This window comes from Saccoglossus kowalevskii, chromosome 3 (genome assembly GCF_978046115.1).
Source record: "Saccoglossus kowalevskii chromosome 3, keSacKowa6.1, whole genome shotgun sequence".
Classification (NCBI taxonomy): Eukaryota; Metazoa; Hemichordata; class Enteropneusta; family Harrimaniidae; genus Saccoglossus; species Saccoglossus kowalevskii.
This window is the reverse complement of record NC_140643.1, coordinates 27,257,342-27,269,986: the sequence shown is the minus strand read 5'-3', so window position 1 is coordinate 27,269,986 and position 12,645 is coordinate 27,257,342. Positions and strand designations below refer to the sequence as shown.

Here is a 12,645-nt window from a genome sequence, read left to right as displayed (position 1 = left end):
AAAATATCTTGCACTGATCAAATAACCCAATAAATTCATGCATTTGAACAAATATAGTAAAATTCTGTTACAGTGTGTAGTATTTGATTGCTGTGGTAAAGCCTAGTATGGTCACCATCGCCCGCTCCACGTATGATTTTTCCTGCATTCAGTTATCTCGTTGAAATGTTTCAAAACATGTAAAAGTTTCATAGTGCATTCTTTAATTCTTGTACTTAATACAGTCATGGCAGCCAAGAGGGACTTCCTGCCAACCTTGCTGTTGACAAAGCCAGGAAAAAAGATACCAAAGAAAAGACTGAGAAAGAAAAGGTGAAGAAGACTAAGGGTATAAAAAGAAAAAATCCATCACTGTCTATTGTACAAGTGGAAAAAGATGGCATCGTAGAATGTGCTTTGGAAACGCATAACGGACAGACTGTCACTTTTAAATTTGCTGTTGAAGATGATGTGGAAGTTATTGTTGAAAATTTGGTAAATACAGTTGGACTATCATTACTACTATTATTTGATAATGTTTCAAAAGATAGTATTTTGATAATTGGTCTCTACAAATTGATTGATATTTTAGGTTGATAGTAAACACTTGACAGAGCAGCATACTGAATTATTTGTTGAACAAATCAAGGAAGTTGTACAGAAGGCAAGAGATATGGGTCCAACACCTGCAGATGAGATTCCTCGTTCAAGTCCAAAACAACAGAGAAGAACGTCTACCCAAGTGTCTGTAGATGAGAGTCAACTTGTGGTAAGCTTGGTCTCTTGTATGTCACATGGTATTGGTGGTGCATACTGTTGTGTTGCTATATTTATTCTGATATATATATTTATTGTTCTCACAAAATCAAAAATTGCCTGCAATTCAGTGATGATGGCCTAGTAGGCATATTTAGTATTTGCAAGAAATTAATAAAGAAAACGTGATATATTTAATAATATGCAATAAAAATACTAATATGCACATGCATGGAAGCTAACTGAAATATTATAAATCATGCCATGTTTTCTTTGTTTAAACAGGCTCAAAATGGCCAGCATTCAGATGCAACTCCTGAGGGGAGTGTTCCTACCACACCAACAGTCAAAGAAGGTGCTGCCTTTGATAGGTCTCCTCTCAAAACTCTAAAAGGTGCTAATATCCCAGCCAATGCGCAAGCAAATGTTGGTAGTCAACAGTCATCTGTTCCACCTGCTAATGTTGACAAGACAAGTCCTCTAGATGATGATTCTAATATGGTTGCCTTGAATGCTGCTACAACTCAAAGCCTTCCTCAGAATGCTGCCAGTGTCTCTGTTCAAAATATGTTGGGTAAAAGTACATCTGCTGATGTCCAACAGGATCAGATCTCGCCAACCTCATCATCTGCAACAATTGCATCACCAAAACCAGCAATTAGTACGTCGCAACCTGCGAATGAAGTGAAAACAAAACAAGGTCTTGGTCCTGGAAGATCAGTCTCTTCTCCCGCTGTTGCGCATCACAATCAATCATCAGTGGATGTTGCCACACCTTCAATGCCTTCTGTCCCACTTAGTCAGATAAGTGCAAATCAAACATTGCCAGCAAACCAACAGGTTCCTGCAAATCAGCAGGCCATGGCTGCCACTGCTGCACAACAGCAAAATGTGCCAGCAAACCAACAAAATAAATTGCAGCAGCCATCACAAGACATTCCTGCCAATCAGCAAGCCAGACTCCAGAATCAACAAACCAGCACCCAATCTAACCTGCCAGGCTTGCCTCTACAAACTGGTATGCAGCCACCTGGAAGTCTGAAAGGGGTGTCACCTGTAGGAGTTCTTCCAGCACAAGTCATGCAGATGCCACCTGGAATGCAAGCACCACCACAAGGACAAGGGGTGCAAGCCCCACCACTGCAAGGAATGCAAGCTCCATCGCTGCAAGGAATGCCGGCTCCTCCACCACAAGGAATGCAGGCCCCAGCACCGCAAGGAATGCAGGCCCCAGCACCGCAAGGAATGCAGGCCCCAGCACCGCAAGGAATGCAGGCCCCGCCATCGCAAGGAATGCAGGCCCCGCCACCGCAAGGAATGCAGGCCCCGCCACCGCAAGGAATGCAAGCTCCACCACCACAAGGTGCTTTTCATCCCCAACAATTCCCAACAACCTCTGCCACTCCTTCTACAATGGCCGGGCAACAAGTGCAGTTTATGAACCCCACTCCACCAGTTCCATATTATGGTTCCAGCACACCTAAACCTCAGACTAAAGTACAACTGATTAATATCCGAGAGTTGGATGCAAAATTACAGCAACTTCATAAGCAGCCCATTCAGCATGCTACACCATTGTTCAATCCTACAGATATGAATAATTTGCAACATGTTGGGGCCCCAGGTTCTGCTTTTGCGCCTGTCTCAACTCTGTTTCCTGGCATGCAACAGCAAAATCTTGTCTATTCACAGAATCCTTCTCAACATTTACCTCCTCATTCAGGACAATTGCCACCACATATGGCTAATGTACCTTACCAAATGCAGCAAGTTGGCTCAGTCCTTGGCACACACTCTGCTTCTATACAGTCTATGCATCCTATGCCAACAGTTGCTAGCTACACTTCACAAACTGGGCAAGGAAATGTAACTCGTTACACTAGTTCCCCGCATATTCCTTACACGGTACCTGACAATGCTTCAGCATTACCACAAGAAACTACATTAACTACAGCAACCACACCCACAGTTGTCAATTTAGGATGCAGATTCCATGTGGACAAAGTAGATGAGGATGTTTTTCAAAAGGAAGCTAGTGTGCAGTTGACTGGAAATACAATAGAAAGGAAAACGTCATCAATATCAAGTGATGAAGGCATAACATTTCTCACTCGGCACCATTCCCAGCAAGACTTTCCTGCAAATCTGGTATCACATGAAGAGCAAGAACAGCTCCATGGAAACCTTCCTACAGTCAATGAGCCACGTATGCCAATTGTGAAAGGACGTTTTTCCATTATGCCTACTGATCCTCTAGCTCTAGCTAAGCAGTCTGCCAATGTGGACCCCACAGTAAAAAGTGTTGTTAGTGATTTAGTATCGCGGACTGCTGTTGCCATTGAAGAACAGGTAGAATATGGGGCCAAATTGAAAACAAGCAAATCCGCGCCAGAAAATATTCAAAAAGGACGCTTCCAGATAACTGTTGTTGAGAATGTTCACGAGCAAAGCACTGTTGTAGAACCTGAAAATGAGATAAGTCCTGTTAAAAATGAAGATAATAGTGTTTATGTACCTTCTTGTGAATCGTTGAAAGTTGACAAAGAATTAATATCATCAACTGATACCTCACCATGTCATAGCCCAGGAAGCTCTTCTGAAGTTCCAGCTAATGTAAATGTTAAAAGTACCACTGGTTTGTCATTGCCACCAGTGCATTTAGAGAATGCTCCATTTACTGACAAGAAACCACCACTGCCACAACCTCAAAATCAGGTGAGTGTTTGCATCATTTCCGTACTAACTCATCATAACTGTACTTGTGTGTTCATCTGTCAGCAGTAATTTCTTGAACATGTCTTGACCTATTCTATTCCAAACTGGTACAAGGACAAAACATATTATACTTAATAGTTTTTAGTTCCTGTTTGAACAAAATCCAAAAACAGGGACTATTAATTTGGGCTTGTTACCTCCACACGTACGTATGTATGTACGGATTTCATTCAATCTTTTTACATAATAGACAATACATAATGTATTACATATGTGCGTCAAGTTACTTTATGATCCAAGCAAAAATGGATGTAAAATTTGCTATTTCTGATACCTAAACGTGTCCGTAGCAGTTCCTCGGAGATGACTTGGCCGATTTGGATCAAAGTTGGTATGATGATCATACATATTGAGTTTGTAGGTGCACGTCATTTTGTTTTCCATGATTCGAACAAATACTGGCGGCCATCTTGTTTTCATGGTACCAATGCTACTTTATCTTGAGATGACTGGGCCGATTTGGGACGGAGACTGTGTCATTAAGAATGACTTGTATTTTTCATTAAGAATGACTTGTAAGCCTGCACACACTACAAAAGTGCAAGGCAATTTTTGTTCTCTCCCGTGTATTGCCACTGCACAACTCCCTTCTGTTACTTGCTTGCTGTATCTATTTCTTTTTTGCATGGTATAAAATTGAATTTGTTTTGTTTGATTCAGCAGAAACCAAGGCCAGATTCTGCACCCATTGTCAGTCAGGATTCTGAATTTCTTCACCTTGATCCCAATGATGAAGGTCTGCAATGCTTGCTGAAAAGGTAAGCAAACATCAATGTTCCTCTTTTTTTTCTTTTTTTTTCCTGAGCTGCTTAGTTTTTGATCACTGTCTCTCTCTCTCAATGCGATTTGATAAGTAATAGTTGTGAATAAAAAAAAAACTGCTGTTCTCTTTCTGTGAGAAAGTAATGTATTATTGTTTATTCAAGTAGGGAAATCAAAAATAAGTTGCAATTTGTGCTTTGCCGATGGCTTTAATGATACTTAACCTTTTCACCACCAGACAGCATTTTTTTTCCATGTTCTTCAATATTTCTGGAAATAACCCTAATTTTGGAGCCAACAGACAAAATTTGGGTAAATTTTTAGTTTTTACTTGGAAGATTTGTCTATTTTTGTTCGAATCTTCTGAAGGAAAGTGCAGATAAACTGGAATATTTTGTAAATTAGTGATGAAAAGAGGCAACTGGTGGTAAAAAGGTTACGCTTTTATCTCTGTTGGGGCTGTAATGCAACATATTTATTTATACAAACATGCACAAATTGCACAAGATATAAATATTTAATCAATGTATTATTTTTGTTTCATTTTTTGAAGGCATAGAAAAGAAAAAGAAGAGCTGGAAAATAAGCACAAGAATGAGATTGAAGAATATGTGAAGAGTAGGGAAAAAGATGCATCTGGTGCTGTTAGACGTTACTCGTTACAAGTGAATGCATCTGGTGTAAATTGTAATAGAACTAGTACTGCCGCAAATCAGGCAGTTCCGGTTGCAAGGAATACTTCACCACAGCTGTTCACAGAGAAAGCGACTACTAGTAATTTACCAGCACCTTTACCAGTCAATGCCAATGATATAAGCAATGATATTCCTGCAAATGCTGCAGGTAGCAGAATACTCAGTCAAAAAACTTTACAGAGACAAGGTGAAAGTAATGTGACGCAAACTAGGATTGAAACTGGTGTGAAAGATGGAAGTGGATTGCACTCTCACAGTGAACTTTCATTGAACACTTCAAATGGAGGAGAGCAAAATGTCCAACAAGGGGCTTCTGGAACTGTATCCAAAACTCCTCTTTTTACTGATGATTTACATAAGCTGGTGGATAATCTAACAAGGCCTAAACTACCTAATAATTCATCTGAGAAATTGAGTTTGAACCAGTTGAAGCAAAATAAACTGAAACAGGAGTGGGAAACAAATATGAAAGGAGTAAATAATGATTCTGGAGCACAAACAAAGCAAGGTATACCAAAGACTGTAAAAACTTTTAATACAAATCAAGCACAAACTTCATATATACAACAACAACAAGGAGGGGGAGTAATAGCCAGTGGCAGTCAATTGCAGTTGAGTACACAACAGCAGACACACAAATTGCAACCTCTTGCTAAAGGCAACCACCAGAATGCAAGTACAGCAGCAGAAGCAACAGCACAAGCAGCAGAAGTACTACCACCACCACCATCGCTGCCATCAGCTAAAGCCACAGGAGGAAATAATGTACCAGCAAATGTTTTGCATCAACATGTGGTGCAGGACAGAACAGTTCCACAAGTTAATGGCCAACCAACCTCTGTTGCTAATCAGCCCAAGTCCACTGTTGGATCAGAAGGCTAATGACAACCTAAAAACAGCAGATACTGTTCAGTTCCAATTTAAGTGTCATTTGGCAATACTTTAAATTTTATTGAATTGGGGGTTATTTTGTATAATTTGTTACAAATTGATAGCAAGTATTTCTGGACTGACATAACCCTAACATAAAAACACATGTTTTTTCCCCTCTGTCTTTGCTATGTTATATAATTAAGTTTAGAAGCTGACCTAATGAAATATTGTTAATAATAATTAAGGGCAATTGTTTGATGTGGAGAAATCTGCCAATGCATTGTTTTAGTGTGCATGCCTCACAATTGTAAAATTGAGACATATAGACTAACAAACTAATATTTTAGTATTGATTGCATCAAGTTTTCACTCTTTATATCTCACTGATTATAGGAACTTGATGTCTGGTTTTTTTACCTAACAGGCAAAAAATGAAGTATTTTGCAAAGTGGGAATACCCCCCGGTAAATGACATCTTTTTTGAATCACTACTAAAATAATGCCAACTCAAAAACTTGTACCCTTAATCATTTATAGTCAAACTAAAACATTGTGTACTTTTATTTTAGAATAGTCCTTAATAATCTACGAATGTACGTGTATATAATGCACTTCAATGTTCTGTAATCTTGACTGTTTGCAATTCAGAGATATCAGTCTCAAAAATGCCCTGAAATAATTAAAAACATGAAAGACTACTACCAATGTTAATCGATTAAGATGTCTGAATTGGAACTTTTACAGTATTTAAATGTGTATTTTAAAACAAGTTGTATTGCAAGACTGCTAGATGTAATGAAAATATTTACATGTTATATTATGACAAGACATTTTTTTGAAGATTAGTTAGCTTAATGTGCCTTTTTATAATTATTATTTGGAGTTTGTCTCCTGTTGCTTAATTATAGAGCCGATTGTCTCCCGTGTACAACAACTTTTAGTCATTGTGATTGCTCTCAGATAGTAATGCAGTAGTGTTAAAATTGTTACCTCAAGAGATTTTTCATAAAAAACACCTGTAAATAATGCGTCTGCGCGTGCTTCTATTTTCATCCTTCATTGGCAAAAGCATATCAACTATGTTTTGTGTGTTAACAAGTTTTCCTTTTTACAAATTTGGTTGTAGACATGATATTTTTTATTCATGTGGGTGCTCTTTTAAGTTTCCTGAATATGCAAAGTTTAGATACTTGGGTGATGATACATTTCTATTGTTCACTTTAGTGTGCGCGTGTGTGAGTATACATTATGATCCTGCATAAGTTTTTTCAGAGCATGTTTTGCCACATATGTACAGATTTTCAAAGAGGCACATGAACTTATTAAAGCAAATTATTTTGTCTACAATGTTTAAAAAATTACTAGCCATGGCAATGATTTATTATATGCCTCATCTTAAGTTTTATTTTGTTCTCTGTGCATTTATTAGTTAGAATTCCTGTAGTTAATTTATTTACAGTTTAATTTATTTATCACTGAATTTGGATTAAGTCTCTGATAGCTGGCAGCACAACTTACAAAAGATATTACTGGTTTCATAATACTGGCAAAAAGATGTAGAATTAACAGTGTTGGTGTTATGACAGTTTGCTAACATTGAATCTCTTCTGCTGGATATAGAAATTTTTAATATTGAATTGAAAAACTACCCAAGTTCTTAACTTTATAAGTTTTATAATTGTTTTGAGTTTATTTGATTGCAGAAATCTCAGAGAAAATATGGGATCCCAATTAATGGAGCATTCATTTAAGTTGTAATCTCTGTAAAAATGGGTTTGTAAATACAATTAATCAGCCTTTATTTGTACATGGACTCGGAGCTAATCTAATAGTTACATAGCGATACAGTAAAGCAAGGAATTCTCAGACATCTTCTCAGAAACCCATTTTACTAATGAAAAGCATATTTTTGGTCAAACAAATTTGAAAATTGTTCAATCGTATTAACAAATAAATTAAATTAAGTTTCAATTCAGTGGCCAAGTATGGTAAAACAGCCTGGGGAGAACACTGCTTGCTTAACTGCTTCAATATATGCATTGAACGATGTACATCAATGCTGTATAATAATTGGTCTTTAGTTTGGCAGAGAAGTCAGTCAAAACAATGTTGTAAATTGGAGCAAAAGCTAGTATTTACATGGTTCAGTAGTTCCTTGCTTCACTGTTTCAAATGTAATTCTCCATTACTTCATATACCCCTAGTCATTTTGATTTTTTTTTTATACATTTCATTCAATTAAGTTTTCAATATGTCTTAATAATAGACCAAGATTACACTACTGACACCACTGAAGTATGTGCTGTGTCGGCTGCTTCAATGTTTCAATGCTTAGTAATAATATTTCTGAATTGTGGAGTATGTTGACTTATTATGACAGTACCATTGACATCCAGTATCAGTGGTGAAGTAATTTGCTACTTACTATAATTTTATATAATTAAATTCTCGATGTTTTGTCAGCAATTATGGGTTTTATTTACCAAATACCTATTTTTTTCTTGTGCAGCACTAAGAATTGGGAGCAGATTTTAGAAAGCTGTTGTGTATATATTTATATATATGTATGTCAAACTAGCTTCCATTCCTAGCCATAGCTTTTTTTCCCCCCTGTTTATTTATTTATGTAATGTCAGTACGCTTGAATACTGCACCAATCAACGCATTTCCTATGACAGAAGTATATGTAAGCACAACCTTATTCACGTACATATGAATTCTCTTCTAATGTGTGTATTATATATGCCTTCTGTGAAATCTAGTTTGTGTTTCCAATATGTTGCAAGTCTTCCTACCAATCAACAACCAATGAATGTTATTATATACAGCAATCAAAAGTGCAACTCCAAATACACGCTTCTTTTGTGTTAATTTGTGCCAACTCTTACACAGTGCAATCTGCATTTCCATAGGTTATGCTATAAATACTTCTATGGTCATGCAGCCGTGTTTTAGTCAGTCTCTGCTATGTACTAAAGTAGTTTATCTTGATGAAAAGTGGTTGTCCTCGATTGCAGCAGTTTATATTAAGCTGTCACTGGTGACTGACTTTGAGTCAAGATATTAGTTTGGTTCTATTCTACATTGGAAAACAAAAAGGTCAAACATTTATAGAATCTATGAATGTTTTGGCACCCGCTTCCAGTTCAAGTAACCAGAAACTGAAGCCTACAGAGTCGCATGCGCAGACTCTTCACACCTTTTCCGCAAGGAAAATGTCAAAAAAAAATATGAATTATTTTTGCTCCAACCATGTTTTGATTAGAAGGCTGTCAATTTGTTGTTTTTACTATGCTTTGGAGATATTGCAATGTTGGCATATTCAATATCGAATTGAAATACTGGTAAATACGTCTTAGATGCAAAAGAGCACATTTTTGCATCACCAAAGAGAAAATGCAATAAAGCCAAATTGTTTAATTGCAGGCTAATGCAGTATTGTAAGTGTCTTTATTGAAAACAATTGCACCACACAGTCAGCTGGCTCGCAAGTCTTCCCCCTATCTGTTTTAAAATGCAAGTTCATATAGGAATTGACTAATTCAAAACTAATGACAAATATATTGTTTTTATGATACAAGAAAAAAGCTAACGTACAATTAATATGCAAATTAACAATGCAGGCTATTATATCCGCATTACATATCTGTGCATGTAACACTGGAATTAATCCATATCAGCAAAACGTTAATGAAAATGATTTATTACTGTAGTATTAATATGCATAGAAAATTATAAATATTAGTCTTCAATGCAAACAGCAAGTTTGTACATAGTTTCAATCAATATATTGTTACATTGAACATTCTAAAACAATTGTTCAAATAAGCTGATTAAAATGTACAGATAATTATCAGTCAAGTGTACAAAATTTATTCCTTTTGAAAAAAATGCATGTATCAGTTTTCAACCCATTAAAGCCAACTGGCCATTTGTGAACTATTGAAGTAAGCTACGAGAACAGAAAGCAATAACTTGAAGCCTGGCTCCCCTAGCACGATAGTTGTTGCTATATGCCTGACACGCAGATAGTGGATGGATGTTCTCAATTTGTGGTTACGTTAATTCTTGTCATTTTCTCTGGAACTAGGCTACTGTTCAGCAGCGTTTTTTAGACTACTGAAATGATGCCAACTCAGTTTAATAAGATTTCTGGAAAATGTATTTGAACATTTTTTCCAGAGTGATACTGTAGTGTGAAAACTGAAGTGTTCCATGGAGATTCATGATAACTACTTATAGCTTACATGACTAATACCAAATGGAACATATTTGCTTAGTGTGTCAAGGCTTTAATTACATGTATTTGGATTTGATCACATTTCAATCGATAAAGTCACATTTTGGTGATTAATTCGGATCAATGAAAATTAGAATTAATTTTCTTCTGTGGAAATTTACAATTTCTACATTAATGTTTTGGGGGTTAGGTATCGATGTATCAATATGTACAGATGCTGTTATCTGATATCAATCTACATAAACACAATGAAAACAGATGCGAAGATGTACACAATGAAAAAAAATGAGTGTTATGTAAATTACATAATTAATATGCACAGTTTTGTATCAAAATCTCATCAGGTCATAACAAAGTTTTATTCAAATCTAGCCAGTGACTTTTCTGATATCTTTGAAACAAGATTTGACACAAACTCGCATTCTGACGGATGGACGGGCAGACTTCGTTACGACGTTGCCTATTTGTGCATTGCAATAACAGTAGCTATTTTTTTTAACTGAGTTGTGGCTTACAGCTTACCGGTAGTAATATGTGTTGCTGTGTGAGTGAAGTCCTTATGGTCACGTGATACTTTACAGAAGTAGCTAACGAAAGCATTTCATATTTTTGTGTATAAATGTCTTGAAAACAGTTGTTTACATTACCGACGATCGAACTTATTCTAAATGGTTAGGACATGTCGTTAGCTGTTAACTTTTTACCCCCACTTCAAAACCAAATATTTCCCCTGTGTCCATTGTTGCCACTCCTTTCCCGACCCTTCATGAATAAATGAAACTATAAATACCTGTTAAAGAACAGTTTCCTCTGTGATTTGAGCTAATATAAGCAATAATTTAACTTTTTGAGTACAGGTTGAACGTTTTTATTTACCCTACTAGTAGTAGTGGTTGATTAACTAAATCAGCAATACCTGTAACTATCGATTTCTCCAATGTTTATTTTAAAGTTTAATAACGCATTATTTGCCGAAATATGTAAATTGAAAGCACAGCATATACCGACGTTGTGCACTAAATTAGTTGCAAGTGAAAAAAGGTGGTCGTAGGGTTGCAACCAGGTCTTCAGCGGGCGCCATCTATTGCAATCAAGTTTTGTCAAGCGAAGCCCGGTTACGGTACAAAATGTCAAATACTCCATCAGTTGAGAGGCTAAACCCCTTTCTGTCGGCCTCTCACTGAAGATGATTTCACTAATTTGTTACGATTTCTTGTAACTTTAGCTTAATATTTAAGATTTAGCCTAGTACCAATCAAAATTTCCATGCACAAAGTAAAAATCCTAATGAATACAAATTTCCCCGCCAAATTGCCTTCATGACGAATTTCCCCTCCCCTCCCCTTCCAACAGCGATAGGTTCTGCCCGTCAGATTGCTACTGCGGTACTTACTTTTATGGTACATTTTCCTCACCCTCTTGCATTTTCTTTCCGCCCGCCCACTAATGCAACCCCTTTGACAGCTTTGAATACTTCTTACTGTATGTCACCACTGTATGGTGACCGAGCAATCAATGGTGGTTAACTGGACTGGGTAGAATATTGGATCATGAAAAAAATAGCCCACACTCTGGGTCGTTTATTTCAGTGACAATAGAAGAATCATTTGATGCCGGAATAAAATTTGAATAATTCTTTTGGCGAATTGTTTGGCCTTGATCAGTACTCTCTCTGACAAAACCATCAATGATATCTCTGGTTGTAGTGAGACCAAACAGAGGGGTCTCTCATAATAATCAATTGTTGCCCGTTGCATGTGCTTTCCTCCAACCATAGACCTTAACTCATTCTAAGGTCTATGCTCCAACATAATACGCCTCATTGTTCTGGCCGTTAGTTTATTAATGGGAACACTACGATTAAAGGGTGGTAATTGTCGCGCTACACATGCGTGAGATGTACGGGTCTCGTATACTAGTAAACCTAATATAACCTAGCTCTCTTTCAAACAATCAGTCACCTTATGAACTAATCACCTCTTCAGGACAAAGAATCAGAGACAAGACGAACTAACATCCATATCCAACCTACGGTTCTTGGGACAACACTAGCACTTTTTTTTAGGGTACCACACATTTTCATTCCTTTCTACCTGAAAGATCTCTCACCAGAAAGCACCAGCTATAGACTGGGTCTGATCATTGTGGGACAGAGAGTACAAACAATGATTTCTTGCCTTAGACGTATCTAATCATGTTGGATTCGGCTTATTGGGTTCATTAGAGCCCCAGACAGGTTACCACCCTCGTCTCGGGTCCAGTTGCACAAAATCAATACAGTTTGTTATGTAGTTTAAGATGATAAGTATCAGTACATTCTTGCATTTACCATCACTATCAATTACTTATGTATGATCATCATTTCAGTGTGCAGGCATTTCTGTCGGATTTTCATTTGGCCTGTCAAAAAAGTATGCAAGGCCCTGTTTCTAGAGTTGTTTTTGTGTTTTTTATGCACTTGTCTAGTTAGGAGAGTCGATAGCTGTACCTTCAAGATTTGCTCCTGGTTCAGACTTGACCCATATTTGTTTAGATACTATATAACTTATCTAAATACTAGCTAGT

At 36.9% G+C, this 12,645-nt stretch overlaps 1 protein-coding gene across 2 annotated transcripts in view; it reads left to right on the top strand.

Annotated features, from left to right (window-relative positions):
• LOC100367403 (uncharacterized) overlaps positions 1–9,271 on the top strand; it is a 36,749-nt gene extending 27,478 nt beyond the window's left edge. The window contains exons 10-14 of one of the 2 annotated variants that reach the window (XM_085496978.1): positions 225–474; positions 572–748; positions 1,021–3,450; positions 4,174–4,268; positions 4,826–9,271. In XM_085496978.1, coding sequence (XP_085353104.1) covers positions 225–474; positions 572–748; positions 1,021–3,450; positions 4,174–4,268; positions 4,826–5,849 — 3,976 coding nt within the window. In that variant the 3' untranslated portion in view covers positions 5,850–9,271. Of the gene's footprint in view, positions 1–224; positions 475–571; positions 749–1,020; positions 3,451–4,170; positions 4,269–4,825 lie in introns of both variants that reach the window. The other variant, XM_085496977.1, reaches the window with a different exon arrangement.
• Positions 9,272–12,645: the final 3,374 nt, after the last annotated feature.